Source organism: Dicentrarchus labrax, unplaced genomic scaffold (assembly GCF_905237075.1).
Source record: "Dicentrarchus labrax unplaced genomic scaffold, dlabrax2021, whole genome shotgun sequence".
Classification (NCBI taxonomy): domain Eukaryota; kingdom Metazoa; phylum Chordata; class Actinopteri; family Moronidae; genus Dicentrarchus; species Dicentrarchus labrax.
The window spans coordinates 5,989,162-6,012,175 of record NW_026136713.1 but is presented as its reverse complement, the minus strand read 5'-3'; the positions used below and the strand labels follow the sequence as shown (position 1 = coordinate 6,012,175).

Here is a 23,014-nt window from a genome sequence, read left to right as displayed (position 1 = left end):
ACCTCAAAATATTTCACAAACATTCACAACACTTCAGACTTTCAAACTTTATCATATCTTTGATAGTTTTTACACAATCACAGTTTAAAATTCATGCCTGTGTGGGGAAATGTTCATAGAGCGGTAGACATAACAGTAGAGAGGAGCTGTAAACTGATGTTAAGAATTTAGATACAACTCATTCCTACAATCTTCCCTCCACATACATAATATATACATCAAAACGTAGGACGATCTGTGCTGGTCACAGAGATGTAACTACAGAAGCAAACTGGCACAACTTATGTTGAACAGAAATCAATAATTTTTCTGACATTTTATGGACCAAACAACTAGGCCTAATCGATTAATCCAGGAAATGATGGACACATTAATTGATAATGAAAACAAGTTAGTTAGTTGCAGCCGTAAATAACATGAAACACAAGAAATGTATGATAGAAGGTGAAGGTCGAGTAAAAACAGTACAAGTGAACACCTCTTGTTGTCATTGTGGTCCTATAGTGGAAAGTGATTTCCTCTGAGGGCCTCTGCAGTGTTTACCTTTGCTCTGTGGAGCAACACTTGAGGGATTAATGCATCTGGTGTCTAAATCCCCATTCATTAATACACTCTCACAGCCCTCCTCCCTCGGGTGATACTACAGGAGAGCGATTTAGCATATTAATGTGATCTAAATAGGACCTTTATCTTTGTCCTTTGTTCGTTTTTCTTTTACCTGTCCTGCGCCTTTAAGATTAGACATTTCAATCTAGGCGTGTTTCCTGCTGCCATTGACTAAAACCGAGAGCTGGCATCCTGCGGGAAAAAAACCCAAACAGCTTTTGCACGTTTGCGTCCATACAGGCGATTATTTCTTATTTTAAAAGGATTTTATTGAAATTTTTTTTTAAAAAATATATATATAGTGACCATGTCCAACAGCATGGTCGCATCCTGATGTCAGTGAACACGGAGCAGCTTCGCCTGTACGATCATTTATGATTTATCGAGATGATATGAATGTCAATCGGTCAAGGTCCACTCTCCCGATGCAACAGCCACTGCTGGATTCTTCTGCTGGGAAACATCTGCCGCAAGCATTTGGATAGATTTCTAATAACCCACCCCCTCCGCTCCTAATAATAATCATAATAATAATTTTAATATATAGTGAGTGGACGGCGAGAGGACTGAGGTTGTTGGAGCAGCGTGGGAGCCTCACTGTGGGAATGACATGCTGCAGTAAAGACTGCAAACTGGAAATAATAAGGATTAGAAAACAGTGAGGATGTGAATGCGACAGTTTTAAAACCAAAAGAAAATGATTGACAGTCGTCGCCTTGTGCAGAAATCTTTAATATTACAGAGTAAGTCGTTTGATTTAGATTTTTTTTTTTGGCCGTGTGTCACATTGAATGAGCGCTTTCTGTAAGAATATATGAGCGCAAGATCCACCAGTTTATTGTCTGACTCGTTTTCCAGTCTAACAGCTGACATTAACCCAGAGAAGGACTGAGGGATCTGAACACAGAGGACACCATGTCGGCGGTGATGATAACACGGAAGGTGCGAAAATGGGAGAAGCTGCCGGGTAAAAACACTTTCTGCTGCGACGGCCGGGTGATGATGGCCCGGCAGAAAGGAGTCTTCTACCTGACCCTGTTCCTCATCGTCGGGACCTGCGCTCTCTTCTTCGCCTTTGAGTAAGTCGTTTTCCTCTCTCTGGCTCCTAATGAGCCATGAGAGTCTAGATTATGAGTGGCTCCAGACAGCCTTCATAAGTCACTTTGGGGATCCTTGTCCCTAAATCCCCATATGTGTCATAGTAGCTGCCAGTCCAGTGAGGAACCAACTTCAGAGCTGCAACAATTAGTCGATTAGTTGATTGGCAGGAAATTAATTTGATGCTGATAACAGATTAATCTAGTTAAGTATCTATCTATCTATCTATCTATCTATCTATCTATCTATCTACTATCTAAATGATCTGGTTCCATCTTGACAAATGGGAATATTTTGTGTTGAAGACATTCGGCTCTTGTTATGAATATTTTTCAGACTTTTTATAGACCAATCGATTAATCAAGAAGATGAAGACAATTGATAATGAAAATTAGTGTTGTAGTAGTGGTGCTTTTAGTGTAGGCCTGCGACTAATGATATTTTTCATTAATCATTGTTTTGTCAATGAAATAGTGAAGAAGTACATTATTAGAACTCAAGGTGATGCATTGAACTTGTTTTAACCAACTATCCAAAACACAAATACATTCAGGTTACTACAAAGAAGGAAAACAAATATATTAATAAGGTTGAATCAGCAAATATTTAATATTCTGCACCAAAAACTACTGAAACTATTATCAGTTATCATAACAGATGCCAACAGTCGCTTAAAGGTCTTCCAACTCAAATTTTCAGTCTCATTTAAACAATTTCTGTCTGATCTACCTGATATGTGCTCAATAGTTTTAGCACTGGATGTTTGTAAGCTTCTAAATGTACTTAATGGTAATGTGATTCTTTGGCTCAGTTGGATCTTGTGCAGTCTCACTGTAAGCTGATCTTTAACCTCCTGTATGGCTTTCATTTGTGACAACCAAGAATTTCTGTTTTTGATAACCTCTACAGTGGATCCATGTTTTGTTGCTCTAAATTCAGCCCCTGTCAGAGAAAAGGATTATGATTGACCACATGCTGGGTTTAAATATTTAATAACTATAGATGTCCAGCTCTGGTCTAAGAAAGAGAAGCTGCCTTTTTTCTGTTGTCTCAGCAGTTCTGTCTCAACCCACTACTCGCACAACCCAACGGACTCATTAGCACTGCAAACGCTGCCAGTCGACTCGGATGCAGCGTGTAAACCCAAATGCTGTCAGTCGAGGCTGCACAGAGGATTGTTTTTAAAATGAAGAACACGAGCTGAAGTGATTATCATAAAGCAGTGCTGCTTCTCATTTAGATTGCATTCATTGTCTCTCTTAGCCCCGCTTGTTTCCCCTTTCTCCTATCTTTTCTTGCCTAACGCATCAGGAACAATGATTTAGCACAAAATGCTGCTCTGTAACACAGTAACCCCTCTTGACTGTGGGCGTGTATGCAGCTACCAGGCCAAATGGATTTGGAGCATAGCAGAGAAGTAGCTGCTCTCACATAGTGCCAGACCCTTCCCATCTCTATCTGCTCTGCACTTTAATGGCCTCCTGCTTTCCTTGGAGTCCGGACAGAAGGAGCCGTTGTCCAGCTCAGAGCAAAGAGGGGGAGATTATAACTACGAACATCCAGAGCCCAGAGGAGGCATTGCGGTGACTAATGGCGGCAGGGTTGTTAGCATACTATGTTCATATTACAGCGGAACATAATTATCTCTCATGGGGGGGATGGATATTAACGTGGAGATTGGACCCAGGCAGCATGGGGGTCATTTTCAAACTCACCATTACACGACATGTAGATGCATATCAGATCTGAACCTCTGACAGAGTAACAGCCCTTTACTAAAAGGCTCTGCCCATTTGAAACAATAAGTCCAGTCTTTCTTGGTATGAATATTGTAGAAAGGAACATCCTCAGTAAGTATTAAGGCTGCAACTAACAATTATTTTTCTATAAATGACAGAAAATAGTGAACAGTGGGCTATTATAACTTCCCAGACCCTGTGGTGGCTTATTTAAATTGCTTGTTTTGTCTAAAAACCCCAAGATATTGTATTTATAATCATATATGACAAGAAAATAAGAATATATGAAGATATCTGAGCAAAAGAAGCAGGGAATGTTGGGCATTTTAGCCATGCTGCTAGCAACGTCATATATTGGATATCGTTGAGTGTTTGACTGTTGCTTTTATAAAACAAGAAATTTGAATAAGTCAAATAGGCTCTGGGAAATTATATGGAAGCCAGTGTCGGTCAGTCCACCACTCTGGTCCAGAAATAAGTATCTTAACAGTTATTGAAGGGACTGCCCGGTACAGACATTCATGCCTCCCTCAGGATCAACTGTAATCACTAACTGTTAACTGTCTTTTACATTAGATTATGACTAAATATCTGCAAAACTGATGAAATTCATCCTTAGCTGTCTTTTGTGTTTAATGCTAATCAGAAACCTCACAGACCAGCTAGTGTGGCTGTAGACTATAAAGCTAACAACACCGGCACAATGCTTCCCCAACGTGGGATTTTAAAATAGCATGACGTGCAACACAACAGCATCTAGTATGACAACTGTGCGTACTGTCTGGCCGGCTCCACCATTTTACATTTTACGATTTGTCTCTGTTGACTCGACTTAATGAAGAAACAACTATGACCCCCCTGTTCTTTTGTTACATGTCTTATATAAGTGGCTTTAGCCTACAGCTCACAACACAAAGTGGATGCTTTCACTCATCTTCAGCACAAGATCAATCAGTTATCAAAACAGATTTAATTGGTACAGCACTAACATCCTTTATTTATCTTCACTTTTCCAAAACACCATGCAGTGGCCATAGTTGATCATAAACCCCATTTGTAAAATAAATTAATTATGCCTGAGTATAAAATATGTGTGACACTGCATCATTCTAATGTAATTCTAAGAAGCAAAGCTTTTTGTGTTTTGCTAATTCTGGTGCATTTCTCTGTGGTTCATCATTCAGTTATCACGTACACTGTTGCATAGTTTTCTTGTTTTGGAGGATTGATTCTTCACATGTTGGTTTGAGGTTGAGCTGTGAGCTGCACCGTGGCACGGACGGGAAAACAGAGAGGGCAGTGTCTTGGCGTGGGCTGGCTCATATCCAACACTAGCCGAGCAGACATCTCACTTTTATCACCAGCCATCGGCACCCCGTGCAGGGAGACCTCTCTGTGCTTTAATTTGTGCTAAATTGCGGAAACGAGCAGCCAAATACACAAATGGAAAGACCCATTAGGAACAACTAAACAAATTATTCACTGAAGAGGTGGGCTCGGCCTGTTTTATCCTTTACAGATGGAATAAATTTGAGGACTGTATGTCCTTACTCTTTTGGTTTCATGCCCATTTAATATCCACTGATTTGAATGGGATTTCACATAGTTACCAGTGGTGTATAAAAGGTTTTGCCAAACATGCATATATCCGCAAAAAGGCTTCGACACAGTTGGATGTTAACTGGTTCAGTTCCCATTTTTATGTTTGTGTATGTGGTGTGCGTGCATGCGTGTATATGTGCATGTGGATTGCTACCTATGGAGCTTGGATGAAGGAACAAGAAACTGGAACACAAGGACAGTGTGTCATCTGTCTGTCCACCCCAGGACGCTGAGCTACGATGCCAGAGAAGCATATGTGCGTGTAATGAGACTGACCCTTTCTCTTTGCCTGTTTGTGTGTTTGTACTCTATCTACGTTCTTACATATGCTGCAAGGTAGAGGCAGTCAGTGTGTCCAGCTGACCACCCGTCCTCTAGTCTAGATGTATTAAGGAGAAGTGCAGGGCTGAGCCTGCAGAGTGAGCAGCTGCAGTCAGAGGAGATCTTGTAACCGACCCCTGAGCCTCCCTCAGCATCTAACCCCACCCTGTCTCCCTGGTAGCCAATCAGAAAGCGGATGCAGGGCCTGGCTAAATGAGCAATAACATGATTTATGCCCTATTCAGAGTACATGCTCCATTTACAGTAACGGTGATCTACAGGCTTTGTTCTCTGGAAGCTTCCTTGGCAGGAGAAGAGGACTGCTTTTCTGGGGGTGAAGTGATATTTTAGCCCGCATCCTGTGCCATATAGAGAGGCATATTTTATATGTTTCCTCACTCACTCTGTTTTCATTAATTTGGTTTGGAATAGATCTGCTCTCCTAGAAGAAATGTCCACCTCTTTTATCATGCTGTTAAATTACTAGTATTGTTTTTCATGTGGCTGAAATTAAATCATCAGATTCATCATTATTCTCAATTTCACTTAGTGAATATTCTATGACGCAACATCTGTAATCCTAGCTTTGATCTTGTGACCCTGCCTCTCATGTTTCATCTCTCTCATATAGTATTTAAGTGTTGCATAACCAAGAGGATTTAAACCGGACAACAGATTGCACCTCAGTGTAACCTCTTTTAAACTCAGTCATTCAGGATTTCAAAGAGTTTTGAAGGACAGGTTTATGGTCAGACATTTGTAGTCCAATGAGGTCCAAGGTTTATGCTAGCTCCAGTTGAGTCACCGAGCGAATAATTCAGTTTAATTCAGTTTTCTAAAAAAGATGAGGCAATCTTTGAAAAGCCTAGAAGGTTGCTTAATAACACTGAAGGTATTTCCAGATTCCTCAAAGACTTTTTTACCCATCTGGATGAAAATATACTAGATTTTTATATTATAATTCATGTATCCAGAACTGACATATGTCAAGGAAAACATTTTATTTTCAATCAAAATGTAAAATATTGGAAAGAAACATCAATATATGCCAATGAAAGTGATAATAACATTAGTTGTACAAATTGATGGTTAATTTGTATCTCCAAACCAGCAATAGGAGTAGTACTCAGATCCTTTACTTAATTAAAGTACCAGATACAACAGTGTACAAATACTATATTATAAGTAAAAGTCTTTGAAATTGTTCCCTATTATATGACATTATTAGATTATTAAATACTGATGCATCAATACATAAGCAGCATTTTACTGTAGTTTTAGCTGCTTTATATATAGTATAGGTAGTTTAGTCCAGTGGTTCCAAACATCTGGCCACTCTGAAGGGGCGCAAGATAAATCTGAGGAGTCTTGAAATGGGACAGGAAATAAGAAACAATAATTAGTAATATTGTTAATTTTTTGGATATTTTCTGATTCTTGCTGTTTTTGAAATGTTAAGCTGAGAAGTAACTATAGGTTTTAAATAAATACAGTGGAGTAAAGGTACAATATTTCAGTCTGCATTGTATTGAGGTAGAAGTATAAAATGGAAATACTGAAGTGAGTACATGTACTCCAAAAACTGTACTTAAGTACAGAACTTGAGTAAATGTATTTAGTTACTTTCCACCACTGTCACAATCAACGATGGTAGCCAGGAAGAACACGTCTCCTTGCTCAGAAGGACATTTGTCAGTTCAGGGTACCTGGGTTTGGAAACACGGGCACAACTTGAAAAAACAGGTTAAAAACCTTTTTATTGTGCAGCAGACTGAATATTTTTTCATCCAGATGATAAGAAAAGACTTGTCAACTGTTTAACAGTGGTAAGTGTTGTTAAATTACATGCTGGAAGATCGCCGGGTATTTATTCTTCAGAAAAAAGATGCTTATAGTTCTGTGACTGAAATGTAATGTTAAGATAAGAGAAGCACAATCTGGAGAAGCATGATTACCTTAGAGAATTCTGCTGCAGAGGACTTGCGAAATCTCCCTCTAATCAGAATATTTACTAAGTTTGGTAATGGAGTGGTTTTCTGTTTGTGTGTGGAAAAGATGAGAGAGGGCAAGTAGAGTTTGTGAGCTTTTGTTTTTTTTCAGCAGTGCCCTAGAAACAGGCAGAGTCACAGTCTACAGATGTTTGTATGATGGAGGGCTGTTGCTGAGGCCTGCGCTGTGGATCTGCCGGCACAGCAAGTGCATTATTCATTTGTAGTATGATTCATGAAGATCTGCAACAGCTTACAATAGTTAAGTATTAATAAAGGGAGGACTTGAAATGTGCAACAAAGGTAAAATGTCACGACTCACCAAGGCATGACACGGTGACGTATTAATCCTGTGGATCAGTGGTTTTATAACTGAGAAGTTTGAAGTGATTTTAATTCACCGATATCCCTATTTTAGAAGCTTCTCATCTTTGAGCTTATGTCATCCTGAGTTAAGAGGGGAAATCCTTGTGATCAAAGTCTGCAGCAGACACACCCTAATGCGTCTAATGCCAACCTACTCCACACACACACACACGCACGCACGCGCGTGCGCACGCGCACACACACGCACGTGCAATCACAACTAAGTGAACTTCACACTTTCCGTGCAGAATAAGCAGAAATGTTGATAGCTTATCTCTATCTCTTATGTAACACTGAAGTAGTTTTATATATTTAATATGATTATTGTCCTTTAGATTTCCAGCAGATTTCAGATTTTTCCACTAATGTGGTCCCATTATTAAACAATAAACAATCTATTCCAAGAACTTGGGCCTTAATGGTCACTCTTTAATGATTTTATGGCCGTTGTGTAGGGGCCCATTAAGTAAACAAAATGGAGTATAGCATAAGGCAGAAACACTTTGCATACTAGGTCTGAAGTAGACAGAAGCATAATAAACGGGTTTTTGGGGTTTTTTTTGTGATGTGGTTTTGAATTCATGGTCTGAACAAGGTTAACATTGCATATTATCCCTCAAATATAATGTAGGCCCACTCTGGGCCAATCAGTAACCAATAAGACTTGCAGTTATACTGCTAATATTCAGTGTGATTTTTAAAAAAATGCATAAAGGCAAATGTGAGATACACCAATTCCCAGAATTTCACCTAAATTTAAATTAGAAAGATTTGCTGTCAGATGTGTTGGGTGTTGATCTGTAGCTCCCACTAGTCAGTGAGACCTGAAATCTGAGAGTTTGTTACCTTTGGACAGAGCCAGGCTTGCTGTTTCCTCCAGTTTTGAGCTAATTGAAATGTTGTGGAGTACAAGTATGAAGTAGCATAAAGTGAAAACACTCAAATAAAGTAAAGTACTTGAGTACATTACTTTATTGTGAACCCCTCGATAGAGAGGCAGAAAGTTGAGCAAGAAAGAGAGGAAATGTGTAAGTGGTATGTGAGGTCACTTGGCGGTCTGATTGATCGCCTGGCTGATGAAAACATTTTCCCCACATGGACACAGACCCTGATTAAGACTAGTTTTTTCTGCTGCCTCTGTGGTGACTGATGAACAGACAGTGACACAGAGCCAGCACCACCCTGCTCCTCAGCAGCAGAGGAAATGGTCACATCCAGGAAGGACGTGGAGGCTTGATGGGAAGCGATGATAGAGTGCCCCTTGCATACGTACCAGTCATCATTACGAGAATTACTCTTCATCGACAGACTGCCCTCAGTCTGATTCCACTGCCTGCTCTCTGCTGTCTCTGCACTAACAAATGAGCCAACTTCACAGGCCTGGTACAGTGGAAATTTCTATTGATTTGATCCCTACTCCTAGTTTCCATTAGTGTGAAAAAAGGCTCTGCAGAGAAACCACTCAGACCAGTCCAGCAGGTGTGTGGGTGTGTGTTGTTGTCACGTCAGTGTTCAGGTATGCTGGCATACCTGGTTCACCTACATAATGTGACTGTACAGGTGGACTTTGTTCTCTGCCATGTTGTTCTGACTGGCAGTTATTTTCTTAGCTACACCTTTCCTTTTAAACGTATCTGCTGTGTGTGTGTGTGTGTGTGTGTGTGTGTGTGTGTGCGTGTGCGTGCGTGTGTGTGTGTGTGTGTGTGTGTGCATGTGTGTGAGAGAATGGATGAAATGCCACCCAGAGAAGACAGGACAATATTATGGATGGTGTTGTAAATGATGAAATCTCTTGTTTTGTCCAGACAGTCCAGAAGTGAAGATACAAGATATTCATTTATGATATAAAAGACAGAAAAGTAGCAAATCCTCACTCTTTAAAAGTTGGAACTTGAGCAATTTATTTTTAATCAAAATAGTTACTAATTTGATTAAATGACTCTATTATTGTGAGTTGTCAGATGTACAGTGCAGTCCATAAGTATTTGTACAGATGCACATTTTTTGTTGTTGTTTTGGCTCCGTACTCCTGCATGTTAGTATTGTAAATAACAAAATAGCTATTAGGATAAACAAACAAATGCCAACTAACCAGAAACAGTCAAATTGTAAAAAAAAAAAAAAAAATCATAATACATAAATTTTTAATGTAACTTTAAGCAGTTTTTACCACCCAATTATAAATTAGCTCTCACTCATTTATGGATGTATATGGAGTTTTTTGGCTCATATGTGATACAGATAAGTGGTTACTGTCCATATTTTATCTTCAGTTTATTATCATTTAAGACACATTTGATTTGCTGGAAACATGGGTTATTTAACTAGAGGTCGCAGATTGCAACTAACTGAACATCACTGGCGTGTAAATATAAACTAGTCTGATGATTTTGCTGTGAAGTAACTGATGTTCGTCTCCTCAGAGAGAGTTCTGAAAATGTTGTCTGTCCACATTTCAGTGAGCGTGTCGTCTGTGTGTGCAGGCTTTATGCATGACACGCAGTACAAAAGTTAGTCTTGTACAAGATACAGCACAGTACCTTGCAATCCTGTGCAACATCAGTGCTGCATTATGAATATATGATCCCAGCCACATGGGAGGGAGATGAGGCCATACAGTTAAACTATTAATAACTGCACATTGAATGAAGCCTTTGCTGCTGCTGCTTTGTTCTGTCGCAGCACTTTGCACTGCAGCTCACATCTGTTATCGCACTGAGCAGCAGGCCTTTCTGGTGGAGGAGCCCTGCTGGCTGTAATCTCAATGGCCTGGCAAATGGAGTTATGCTAATGTATCTCCACTCTTCCAGAAGGTGAGTGGAGTGTGGCATGGTGTTGTTTATTCACGGCCATGACTTCAGCGCGGTCCATAGAAAGGGCAGCTCTAACGGTTCATGAACTTGTGCTCAGAACACCAGTTCAGAATATGTGTGTTGTCATGTCGCGCCCTCTCTGCACATGCTCCTTTTGTGAGGCCTCTCCCATTTCTGTTAAAGGTCCAGTGTATAACTCTTACGAGGCTCTGTTGGCAGAAATGGAATATGATTTTTATAAATATGTTTTCATTAGTGTATAATCACCTTAATATAGATATTGTGTTTTCATTGCCCTGGAATGAGCTGTGTTTATCGGCAGACATAAAACAAAGAAAAGCAGCAAATACTCAAATATGAGAAGCTGGAACCAGGAAATGTTTTGACACTTTTGTTTAAAATATATACATACATAATACATTTGATGAATCGTTTGCTGAATAATTTTCTGGCCACCCTCTAATTGAACGATCAATCGACTAACCACGGCGGCTTCATCACGTTTTTTTTGGGAGATTTGAGCTGCTCTTTGATATTTTTTTTACGCTTTTGTTTTCCTACAGATGTCCGTACCTTGCTGTGCATCTGTCTCCTGCCATCCCAGTTTTCGCTGCCCTGCTCTTCCTCTTTGTCATGGCCATGTTACTGAGAACCAGCTTCAGTGACCCCGGGGTGCTGCCACGGGCCCTTCCAGAGGAGGCTACATTCATCGAGATGGAAATTGGTGAGTTACTGGAATGATTATTTTCTTTTTTTTCTATAATATTAAATATTCCTGATTAAATAAGCATAATCAAATTTAGAAAGACATCTTTAAGTATTATATATTATTATTATCTGTTGTGGTTTGATCATATTTTATTGACCAAACTGTTATCAGATTCTGATGTTGCTAAATCCTGATTGGTGCAAAAGTATGTTTCATTATCTTTTTCCAATGGAGCTACACCCATGTCAAACCAGTTGGAAGGGTTCTCTACCTACAGTCCCCCTCGGCAGCTCATTGTTTAGCTGTCTGGATGCAACTCTACTGTTTTGGTTCACTCTCTCTCAGGCAGCTGCTCAGAATCAAACAGACACAGCTGCTGACTAACTGGTGAACATAGTGGAGCATTGAGCAGCTAGAGAGGCAGGTATTTCCCTCAGGAGTTGGTAGAGACAAAAAACCGAGCAAAAAAGAGGGTGAATGTTGGTCTTTGGTTCATTCATTAGAAACACGACTCTAAATTAATGATAACGTTTCTCTGTGACACTTTCACCAAATTGCCCCAAAAAATCTGTTATTGCAAATTTAAAGTCCAATTTTTAACATTAAGGAGGATCTATTAATAAAAGTGGAATATAATATTCATAGGTATGTTTTCATCAGTGTATAATCAGCTGAAAATAAGAATCGTTGTGTTTTTGTTACCTCAGAATGAGCTGTTTATATCCACACATATCCACTGGTCACCTACCATAGAGGCCGCCAAGTTGAATCCCCATGTTTCTACAGTAGCCCAGATTGGACAAACCAAACACTGGCTCTAGATAGGGCCGTTCAAGGTCACCAATATGCCACTAAATCCTACACACTGGACCTTTCAGTAAATTTAGTGAACATTCAAATTCGCGATGACATCCTTATGGCTACACCTTTAAACGTTTACATAGAATATTTTGCCTTTACAGACCCTGGGATTTTAGCTATATACAATGGTTGTATATGATAAAGTACAGTATGTAATGGCTGATCTGCCCAAATGTCAAATTAGTGCCGATAATTTTAGAAAAATGCCTTCCCACTAGCACTCACATTTATGCACCTTCAGTAATAATGCTCAGATTCACTGCAGATTTTTGCCAAGTTTGAAGTAGTCTTACCTTTTCTAGTGTGATTGCAGTCCAGCTCCTTACCTTGAAGTGTGCATAGCTATTATGTCCAATCAGCACTGATAATGCCACCAGGAGCAAATCCCTTATCTGCATCCATTCAAATGTTAAGTCAACAAGAGGATGAATTGTTATTACAGTTCATGTGCTGTTACATCATCATCTAGGTTGTTGGTTTCTTTGAATAAAATGACATCCAGAGTTGTGGATTAAAATGAAGTGGAAGTAACTCAAGTGAAAGTATTAAATATTTCAGTATATATGCGAGTTAAGCATTGATCAGATGGACTCAGGCCTGTTGGTTTATTCATATGCTTTATGTTGGGTGTGCTCGTCTCTGGATGAAGAGCTCAGTCTAACACACATTCATTACAGGGGATCCTGTTGTCTTATTAGACAAAACAAACCATATACCGTATAATGAGGACAAAAAAGCCTTGGCAAACAAAAGATAAACAAGCACCAAGCAGCGCATTTTTCTATATTTCATGTCAACTCCCTGGGCTGTCCAGACTCTCTTTATATCTGGAAGAATAAGCTTTTATTTTGTAATATTTCCACACCAGCCCTCTTTGCATCCCCTCCCTCCCTGTCTGCCTGTGCGGCTGCTCAGTGTTCACTCTTTGTCTCCGTTAAAGATTCACGGTGTCCTTCAGCCATCACTCGTGCTCTCTCTCACTCCAGTCAAGAGGCATGGGTGGAGACTCATGACAGAGGAGGGCTGTAAAAGCAAGGCTGAGGCACTCGGTCCTCTGAGAATGCGTTAGCTGGCAGTTGGCGCTTCTCTCATCATGACTGTGACTCATAGCGCTCGCTGGATGACAATGGCTTGGTGATGAGACCAGCTCTGGCCACAATGACCCTGGTGGACAATGTACAGCTCCTGCATCTAGTTCATATGAGGAAATCTTATTGTAAATTATTTATTCGAATAGAGCTGCGTCTAATGATTATTTTAGTTATTGATAAATGTGTCCATAATGTTTTCCACTGATTGTTTTGTCTTTTAAATTATGAAAAGTGCCCATCACAGGTTCCCAGAGCTCAGGTTACTTGTTATGTCAGACCAACAGTCTAAAACCCAAAGATATTGAATTTACAATTATATCAAAGAAAAAAGGAGGAGAGCCTGTGAGACAATTTATTATTCTTAATATTTGCTCAAACTCTACAGTATGTAAAGAGTTATAGATTGGCCTGTAATGAAGCTTTAGTTAAAGGCATATTCTGTGATCTAGATCTCTCACCAACAAAATGTATAATGCACTAAACAACTAGTAAATCTAAATATGTTTTTAAATCATCTGATGGGCTTTAAAATATGATTTGTTTTTAGTCAATTATAGAAAATCGCTAAATTAAAAAGGTGCTGTTAATATATAATTTATACCAGGCTAGTTGTTTCCCCTTGTTCCCAGTCTTCGTGCTAAGCTAAGCTAAACGACTGCTTGCGTTAGATTCATATTCACTATGCAGTCGTAACAATCTTCTCATCTAATTCTCAATTTAAAAAAAAAAAGCAAAAGAGCAAAATTTCCAAAAATGTCAAACTCTTCCTTTAAATCACCTCACCGCACATCCTCCTCTGCGTTTCCATTCGCAGACATAAACACACAACAAATCTTTAGTAGCACATTGATTTTATGTACGCCTCAACATTGGTGTGGCTAATTTTCTCATACTTTCCTTTTTTGGTTTAATCATTTGGTTTTTATTAGTCTTTTCAAATAGCTAGATATTAATCACTTAAATGCTAAAATTGGTCACATGACCATATGAAACGAAACTCTGACTGTATATCTTTTATACAGTATGTTTATTAATGTGTTAGGGTGGTTGTTTCTGAGTGTGGGCAAAAAACAGCCAGTGGAGGAGGCAGGTATGGATGTTTGATCTCATTCTGAGGCTGAGGCAGGCATGTTGATGAAGCCGCCGCAGCTTCGATGCTCCATCCCCTCAGCCTGTTAGTGACTAGTCCCGAGGGGGAATGCTAATACAAGGAGAGGCATCCTCTTGGAATATATAATGCCACTAGCAGACAGAGCTTTGCTACCCGAGGGAGTAGCATCATTCCCTGTGAGTGATGACTCATTAATTTATTCTCTGCTGGTTTATCCTGAAAGCCACTAATCCTACATCCTGTAGATTCATAATGGAGAGCGTTTGGGATGTCAGATAAAATAGATTTCACAGTCATTGCATCTGTGGATGTATTTTGGATGGTTTCGGCACAATTTATTTGTGCAGTTTTGTTTTACATAATAACGCCTGTTCATTGAGAGCTTTATACAATTGATAAATATGCCGCTTAGTTTATGTAGATTTTTTTCCACTACTCATTTCTGAACCACTTTTCCAGCCCAGATAACTTAATTCCCACAAATACCACTTTTTTCTTAATATATCCCCAGAAAGTCAAATGAGCATGCTTGGTATTTTCCATTAACTCCACATTCACACTGTCCCAGTGCAGCATGTTAATGGTAGAACAGTTTCTCTCCTGAGAGATTCCAGCCTGCAACCCCTCTGGTCATTAGCCAGCCTCTCTACCCTCTCGGCTCCTGCAGTGCTACATAATCAGAAAGATCTGGATTGCCAAGAAAAGTGAATGCATGAAAATTTCCTTTAGTTGGTGACTGCAGGAACAAAAGATATGACTGTGAAATACAGTCATTTCAGTGTTAGGAAGGTTGGTTGATGCCCCAATAGAGCAGGACACTGCATTATAGTGTTGCTAATAAATATTATTAACAGCTCAGCAGTGATTACACATAAATCCACCATCATCAATACCGTATCGAGCCATTCACTGACATCCTCAAGGTTCAGCTGTCAAGATTTACGTCTCATTTTTTCTTGTCCTTGTCACTGAATCTCACATTTCTCACTGCCCGTTAAAGAAATATACAGCAGGAACACAATGCTGCGAGCACCTGCACAGTTGAATGCAATCCTTTGCATTAGGGCTGCTAGAAATTGTACCTTTTTGTGAAGCTTATAATTATTTGTGAAAACACTGTCTGAGGTGTTAATTTGTTAATTTTTGAGGACTTCATCTGTGGTGTTGTTATGTTAGATTTTCGATTAGATAACACCTTTCAGAAAAATTCATTGTGTGACCAAGACTGCCAACACCTACTAATGAATGATGTGTTTTTTGTATCCACAGAGGCTGCCAACGGGAATGTCCCTGCAGGGCAGCGACCCCCACCTCGAATCCGCAACGTTCAGATCAACAACCAGATCGTCAAGCTCAAATACTGCTATACCTGCAAGATCTTCCGACCACCTCGAGCATCTCACTGCAGCATCTGTGACAACTGCGTTGGTAAGAAAACGTCTTCTGAACTGCCATCAGTTCTTACGATGCTCAAACAAAGGCTTTACAAAGTGAGAAGACAGCTCATTGAAGCTGGTTTATTTCAGGTTTTCAGGAATAGAAAGGTGAGGATTGTTTTGTGGGGAGAAAAAAAACTTTTTGACATTATGATTGTTACTGATGCCTTGATCTTAATTACCTCTCTGCATTCATTTGTCACAATGATCAAATCATTGAAAAATCATAGCTTTAAAAATAAATGTTGGACTAAGAACATAGGGTGAAAAAGTTTTACAAAATGGGCCAGAAACTTCAGAAGGAGTGTTTTTTTTATGGAATATGCTTTGAATTTGGTGTGTGTGTGTGTGTGTGTAGCTGTAGCTCTGTGTGTGTGTGTGTGTGTGTGTGTGTGTGTGTGTGTGTGTGTGTGTGTGTGTGTGTGTGTGTGTAGCTGTGTCATCTCTCAACCCTGTAGAATAACAGTGATTTGGCTTCTGATGATTGAGGAATGTGTCTGAGGGGAGCGTAGACTCATAGGCGATATGAGAGGAGACAGTGGAGGCTCAGTGAGGGAATAAGCGCTTAGTCATTGTGAACACTGGTTCAGCTGTGTCCACCTGTGGTAGAAACACACACACACACACACACACACACACACACACACACAAAAAAAAAAGTCCAAGCATGACACAGCAGCATGCCTCAGTCCCTCTTTTTACTGCAGTCATATGTTTTCTTAACTTAACTTTATAGCGGTTAAAGTCTCTCACAGAATATGCAGCATAATTAAGAAACCAGCCAAACCATTTCACAAATTATATTTGTTTATGCCCAGGGCCTTCTGTGGTTAATATATTATGAGATATCTGATGTGCAGTATAGTGAGTATTTGGACAGTTGTTTTAGCTCTGTATGTATCAAATGGGAGTTGAAATAAAACAATAACTATGGGGGTAATGTGCTAGTCTGGTTCCATACCTCTGAATTACTGCACACATGTTTTTCATCCCTCATTCAAATGGACAAAATGGCAGCTCAGTTTGATTATCAAGCTAGTGAAGTGTTTCAGCTTTAACTTGAGGGTTTTGACATTCATATTTTGTGAACCTCACAGAGGATTATTGTCCTGCTGCACTCTGTGTGCAATCTAGACAAGACGAGACAAAGAGTCTCCAGCCGTGTTCCCTGTGAGGCTGCTTTGTGGTGCTTTGAGTTGAACGCTAACATCATGCATGCTCACATTCTCACAATGATAAAGCTTTGCCAGGTATAATATTTACCATGTTAAACTTTTGTTATGTTGCACCAAACAGTGTCTTTGGTTCTTCAGGTGTTTGGTCATAAACCAAAGTATCAGACAAATTGAATCATTGAGCTGATGATGGTGCTAGATGAAAGGTCAAGAGAATCACCAAAGTGAATACATGTTCAATGAATTTCTGTACTAAAACTTCATGTTAATTGTGGGATATTTCAGTCTGAATAAAAGTGTTGGATCAAATGCCTGACCGACCAACTGACACTGTCATCCCTAGTGCCATGTCGCTAACGTGGCAAAAAAATAACTAAAATATATAAAAGGTTCCTTTTCTAGTCTGTAAATATAAAAATGATCCCTTTATTTTGTCCTTATATTTACAAGATGCTTCACGTTTTATGTTTCTGCCTCAGTGTTTACTTCTATTGTTGTGAAACTCCATCCGGGGAGTGCAGCTGTGTGCATGCTGCCGAGAAACGAAAAAAGCACGATGTTTACCTCTGTTGTCCGTGTGACCCTGCCCTGCTTTTCATCTGGCTCTGGCTCAAATTATAGAAGAGGAGAGGCATAGAGGAAGCGACTACTGACTATATTTAGACTGCAGGTTTACAGAAGCTGATGCACAAAGCGGTCTTTGACTGCAGCTGGTACTGATGTGGTTTTAACACAAAATAAAGTTGGTGTGCAACCTATTAAAACAGTGGCCTTTTCTCTTTTCCACAGACCGTTTTGATCACCACTGTCCATGGGTGGGCAACTGTGTGGGCAAAAGGAACTACCGATACTTCTACCTGTTCACCATGTCCCTCTCCCTGCTCACCATTTACATCTTCACCTTTGACATCGTCCATGTGGTCATGCGTGAGTATCCTGTCAGTCACTTGTCCGACCGGAAGGAACAGACAGGATGCACGGATAGCTAAAAGAATGTGGAAACACAGGACGAACAACCTCTGACACAAGCTCGCTTGCAGCTTCTAGTGTAAATGCAATGCATGCACGTATGCTGAGACTATGACCTAATTCAGACCAGGACACGCAACAGCAACTGACAGCTTGACATGATTCCTCTTTTATCCTCATCCCACTGCTTCCTTGTTCTACCCAGTGCATACAGCGAGAAGACACAGAGACATAGGAAGCACGATTTTCTAGTCAGGATAATTAGCTCTGGGCTTGTTATCTTAATACTGGAGTAATATGTGAGAACTGTGCCTTTTCAGTTGAGAAAAACTGAATAAGGAAGGAGTGGGTCTTTCCTTTTTAACTTCTCTCTTTGCTATGTTCACAGGTTCAGTGGATAATGGCTTTTTGAACACTTTGAAGGAAACACCTGGAACATATCCTTTTAAGCTCTGACCACAGTATATACCACAAAAACAGCTGCTGTGTGTGCGATGTTTACCAGATTTCGTAGAACAGATGAATGAAAAACATCAAGATTTCCTAAACCTCCCCCAACAGTGATATTCCAATAATATCTTAGCATCTGTAACTTGAAACAGCAGGGCTGTTAAGCTTTGGATTTCTTAACACCATGATGTGATTTTGTAGCCTTTCCAAAACCAAAAACACAAGAGCAAAAGTGTGAGGAATGGATTAGTGTTCATTTGCTCTATCGTATGCTGCAGACATTAGCACGTCCAGCTAATTATAGCCACATTACTGAGTGTTACTTCCAATACCAAGGAGCATAGCTAACGACATTGGTTTATTAGGGCTCATACACTGTATTTCATCACTTTCTTCTGCTGTTACTGGGTTTGAGAACATTTCGCAACCCTGGCCAGCGTTAATCAGATCGGCAATAATCAGAAAAATTCCCAGAAATAAAAACCCACCAAGGCAATGTGGTAATAATAAACATGTGGTTAACGTTGTGAAACGGTTGCAGTTTGGTTAATTCAGGCACCAAAACTACTCGGTTAGGTTTAGGAAAGATAATGCTTCGAGTTAAAATAAGTATGTTAGTTGAGTGTGTATTTTTCAGAGCAATGGGCGTTTGTTTTCAGAAAAACTGGCAGACAATTGGCCATTTTTTGGACTATTAAGGTTTCAGAATAATGGGTTAAATAATGTCATGCCCCTGCCTGAGATAGCGTAACATTTATAGATATTGATTAAAATAGAAATCATACTGTTTGAAAATACAAACAGTTATGTAAGATAAGCTTCCAAACAGTGTCATGTTAAAACATGTTAGTCTGATCTTAAATGTCCCTGATCATACTTATATCACTCAGACTGAATAGCGCTAAACTGCAATCAAAGGACCATCTTCCATTATTAACTGATGAGGATGCTGACTTTTTGCCTGGGACATGTAGCTTTAGTCCCAGCTGTTTAGCACAATAACATGTATGTTGTTTTTTTAACAAATCAGCTGGAAATTCAGCCAGAGATAGCGTTGTCAACCATCTCCTGCAGCTAGCATTGGTTTCATTAACTTGCTCCAGCTGATAAAACATGCTAGTGACATTTATCATTTTAGCCGGAAAAATCAACAATCACTGGATAGATATTTCTGTCTATTTCGATGATACATCTGCCACAGTTATGCTTGTTAAAACTGCGTATATGTACTGTGCAAGTACAAAAAGACTGACAGGCATAGCCACAGTAACTGAGGGCCGTGAGGCGTAACAAATAAAACGGATAAAAACCTCCCACCTTTGTCCTTATACTTTATTTAGACTTTGGTTCCTTTTGCTGACCGTCACTGGCTTTAATCATGTTACATAATTGTCTTCTAGTTTGTGTCACCTGCTGTCCACTGTTTAATCAGTGACCATGTGTCAGGCAGGAAACATCTGTTACTGTTTTCTTAACTGGAGTTCACTGTGCTCGAGGTGTTGGTGTGCTTCTTCACCCTGTGGTCAGTGGTGGGACTGACCGGTTTCCACACCTACCTGATCTCTCTCAACCAGACCACCAATGAGGATGTAAGTGCATCTTTCTGCATGTTCAGTTAAACATGTTCACTGACATTAAAGCCTTTTTGTCCATTTAAACTGCACATGACTACAGATACTGTTGTCACATGAATGAATCATGCTATGTGGCACAATGCTGCAATTCTTTGCATCTGGTTTGTTTATGTCTTTATGTAAATGACTCATGATTAACCTATTCTTTAGTTAGTTTTCTGTTAGTTTTCTTTATTATTAGTGAAGTAATTTGCAGTGGCTAAAAGTGCAAAATCATGCTCTGCTAAACTGCACTTATGTAGGCTATATTTGTCTTGGTAAATGGACTGTGCTCGTATGCAGCGGGATCAAACCGGCAACCTTCTGATTAGTGGACGACCCGCTCATGTAGACTAAAGCCCAACAGGTGATGAGCTGTTTGTTAACTGCCAAAAATGCCAGAAGAAGAATAACCTTTGCACCTTATCTGTTTATTTGCAACAGTAACAATTTTGCTTTGTAGCTAACAATTATCTATAAAGAGACACACTTGCATTTATACCTTTTCAACATCAGGCTTCCAGTTAGCACTTTGCTTTGTAGATATCTGATTGACATGAAGTGTAAATACTGGAGATCTGACCAAAATATTCAGGCACTTTTAGCTCTTCTGATTGATGCTTACTCGAGTTTCACCGTTATTTTCCCTCAAAACAATCTAAACTCAAAAAGGAAAAGGCTTCAGTGTTAATTGACCTAAAAAGACCGCTAGTAAATGTACCATAAACGTCATGTTAGAGCAAAGTCCTACCCCACTGATCAATTGCAAAAGACAAAAATAAGAACATCCTTAGATGTGTGACACACGTTTTAAGATGATTTGTTTTAAAATGATATCTACATTAGTGAAATTGTAAAGTATAGTGAATATGTCAATAGAATATTGAATATATTATAATAGAATATGTCTGTAAATGTTGTGATCGGACAGCCTGCCTTCACGTGACTGGAAAGATAAACATACATCACAGAGGTGTAAACATTACAATTTGTAAGACTACAGAGCTGTTTCCTTGACAACGGCACTGCCTCGTCCAGCACCGAAGGACAGGGGACTGGTAAACTGTAGCATGTTAAACAAGACTATTATGTTGTAAACTAAAGTAAAGCCAATACAGCAAGTGTTTCAAACTCCAATAAAAATAAAGCAGAGTCTGTCAGAAAACAAGATCTTGACTGAACTGCAGATACGACGGAGACAAACTGTCACATTTGTTTGTTCCACAAGGCAAAATAGAGCTGACCAATGTTTCTGCCTATATTTTAGTATGTTAATATCTCCTTTTTTCTATTCAGCTCGGCCACACTCAGACAAAAATCGCTTCACGAGGGGAATCTGGCCAATACAGCAGGCGTGGTTTTATTCTGCTCAGCCTGAGCCATATGACAAATTGGCTGTTAAATGCTTTGAATGCTAAAAGCGGCAGTTGGACTCCTCTCTGCTCACCAAGGCGACATAGTCTAATGATCTAAAAATATGCATGAATAGCTGCTATTCTTCATAAAAAACAATCATAGGTTTGAGCTGAAATAAGAACAGAACAAACATAAGAACAAAACAGACCAGCTGGTTTCTGACTCTCAACTTGTCAGCTACATTTAGAAGAAGATTGTGAGGCTAAATGAGGAAAAAAAAGTATTGATTGCTTGATCTTATTACCACTGAGTCATTATTTAGTCACCACACACACACAAACACACACACACACACACACACACACACACACACACACACACACACACACACACACACACACACACACACTCAGGCTGATCTAGAGCAGATGATGAGTGGCGATGATGCAGGTGGATGAATCCACTGAGAGAGTAATGTATGTTGTGTCTGTGTATACTAGCATTAACAGTGTGTATACGTTATTGGAGGTTTGGTTAGCCCAGATCTGACTGCAGAGGCTCTGACGAGAAGCAGAGAGCAGCAGCAGCAGCGATGTTGGCGGCGGGAGGTTCTAGATCGCTGAAAGCAAGAGAGTGCACTCATACTTTGTTGTAATGATTAATTTATTATTCCCCTTTTTCCTTTCCTGTGGGATGGCTGGCCTCATTTTTTTTCATTTAATCAGTAATGAAGCTGTGCAATGTGCACCTACAGTTTAATGTTGCTCCAGGAGTTGAAACAATGGCTGTCAGCACGGCCGTTTCAATATCTGTGATTGGCCTAATAATAGATGCATCGATACCTGCAGGGGCTGGGCACGCTGCCAGAAATACTGCTGTAAGGGGGGGAGGTGGAGAGGGAGTGGGTGGGTGAGAGAGAGAGAGAGAGAGAGAGAGAGAGAGAGAGAGAGAGAGAGAGAGAGAGAGAGAGAGAGAGAGAGAGAGAGAGAGAGAGAGAGAGAGAGAAGAGAGAGGAGGAGGAGAAAAAGAAGAGGAAGATAGAAATGGTGGAATAAGGGCAAACGAGAAGGCACCTTGAGTGTTGTAGCTGCTTTAGTCTCCCATAGGATGACACATGCTCTGTCAACTGTGTCTCCTGCACACACACACACACACACACACACACACACACACACACACACACACACACACACACACACACACACACACAGATAGTACACGTAGGCTTGCAGTGCTGAAGTACCTTATGGGCAGACTGTTGACCTATATCTACTGCAGCTTAAAAAAAAAAAAAGCTGTTGTTTTTGACTCGCGGTAGGGTCAGTGAGTACAGGCTCACGCTGCGCAGCCAAACTATGTTTAGATTTAGGGGTCAATTATATAAGTCAGTCTATCAATCTACTTTCTCTTATTCTGCATGTATTTTGGATTAATAGAAATGTTACAGTTGCACCTTAATCCGTCTACTGTAACACTTTATAGTTTATCAATTATGATCAAATAATTGTGTATTGTGTTTTCCATTTTAATGGTAGTATAAGAAAAAAATTCAATAGAAAATATAAAGTTGATTTGCTTTGTTGTTAATGCAGTTCTTAAAATCAGGTTTAGTTTTCATGATAGAAATTATAATGTTGTATTTACATTATTACTACAACTGGCACTGTACCTTACTGTCTTTGATTGATGCTCTATTCTCTGATGCTGAGT

At 39.7% G+C, this 23,014-nt stretch overlaps 1 protein-coding gene across 1 annotated transcript in view; it reads left to right on the top strand.

The window, feature by feature from the left end:
- The first annotated feature begins 764 nt into the window (after positions 1 to 764).
- zdhhc9 (zinc finger DHHC-type palmitoyltransferase 9) overlaps positions 765 to 23,014 on the top strand; it is a 28,858-nt gene continuing 6,608 nt past the window's right edge. The window contains exons 1-7 of the mRNA XM_051420836.1: positions 765 to 1,349; positions 1,465 to 1,685; positions 11,097 to 11,257; positions 15,575 to 15,733; positions 17,706 to 17,843; positions 18,274 to 18,322; positions 19,822 to 19,924. Coding sequence (XP_051276796.1) covers positions 1,522 to 1,685; positions 11,097 to 11,257; positions 15,575 to 15,733; positions 17,706 to 17,843; positions 18,274 to 18,322; positions 19,822 to 19,924 — 774 coding nt within the window. The 5' untranslated portion in view covers positions 765 to 1,349; positions 1,465 to 1,521. The remainder of the gene's footprint in view (positions 1,350 to 1,464; positions 1,686 to 11,096; positions 11,258 to 15,574; positions 15,734 to 17,705; positions 17,844 to 18,273; positions 18,323 to 19,821; positions 19,925 to 23,014) is intronic.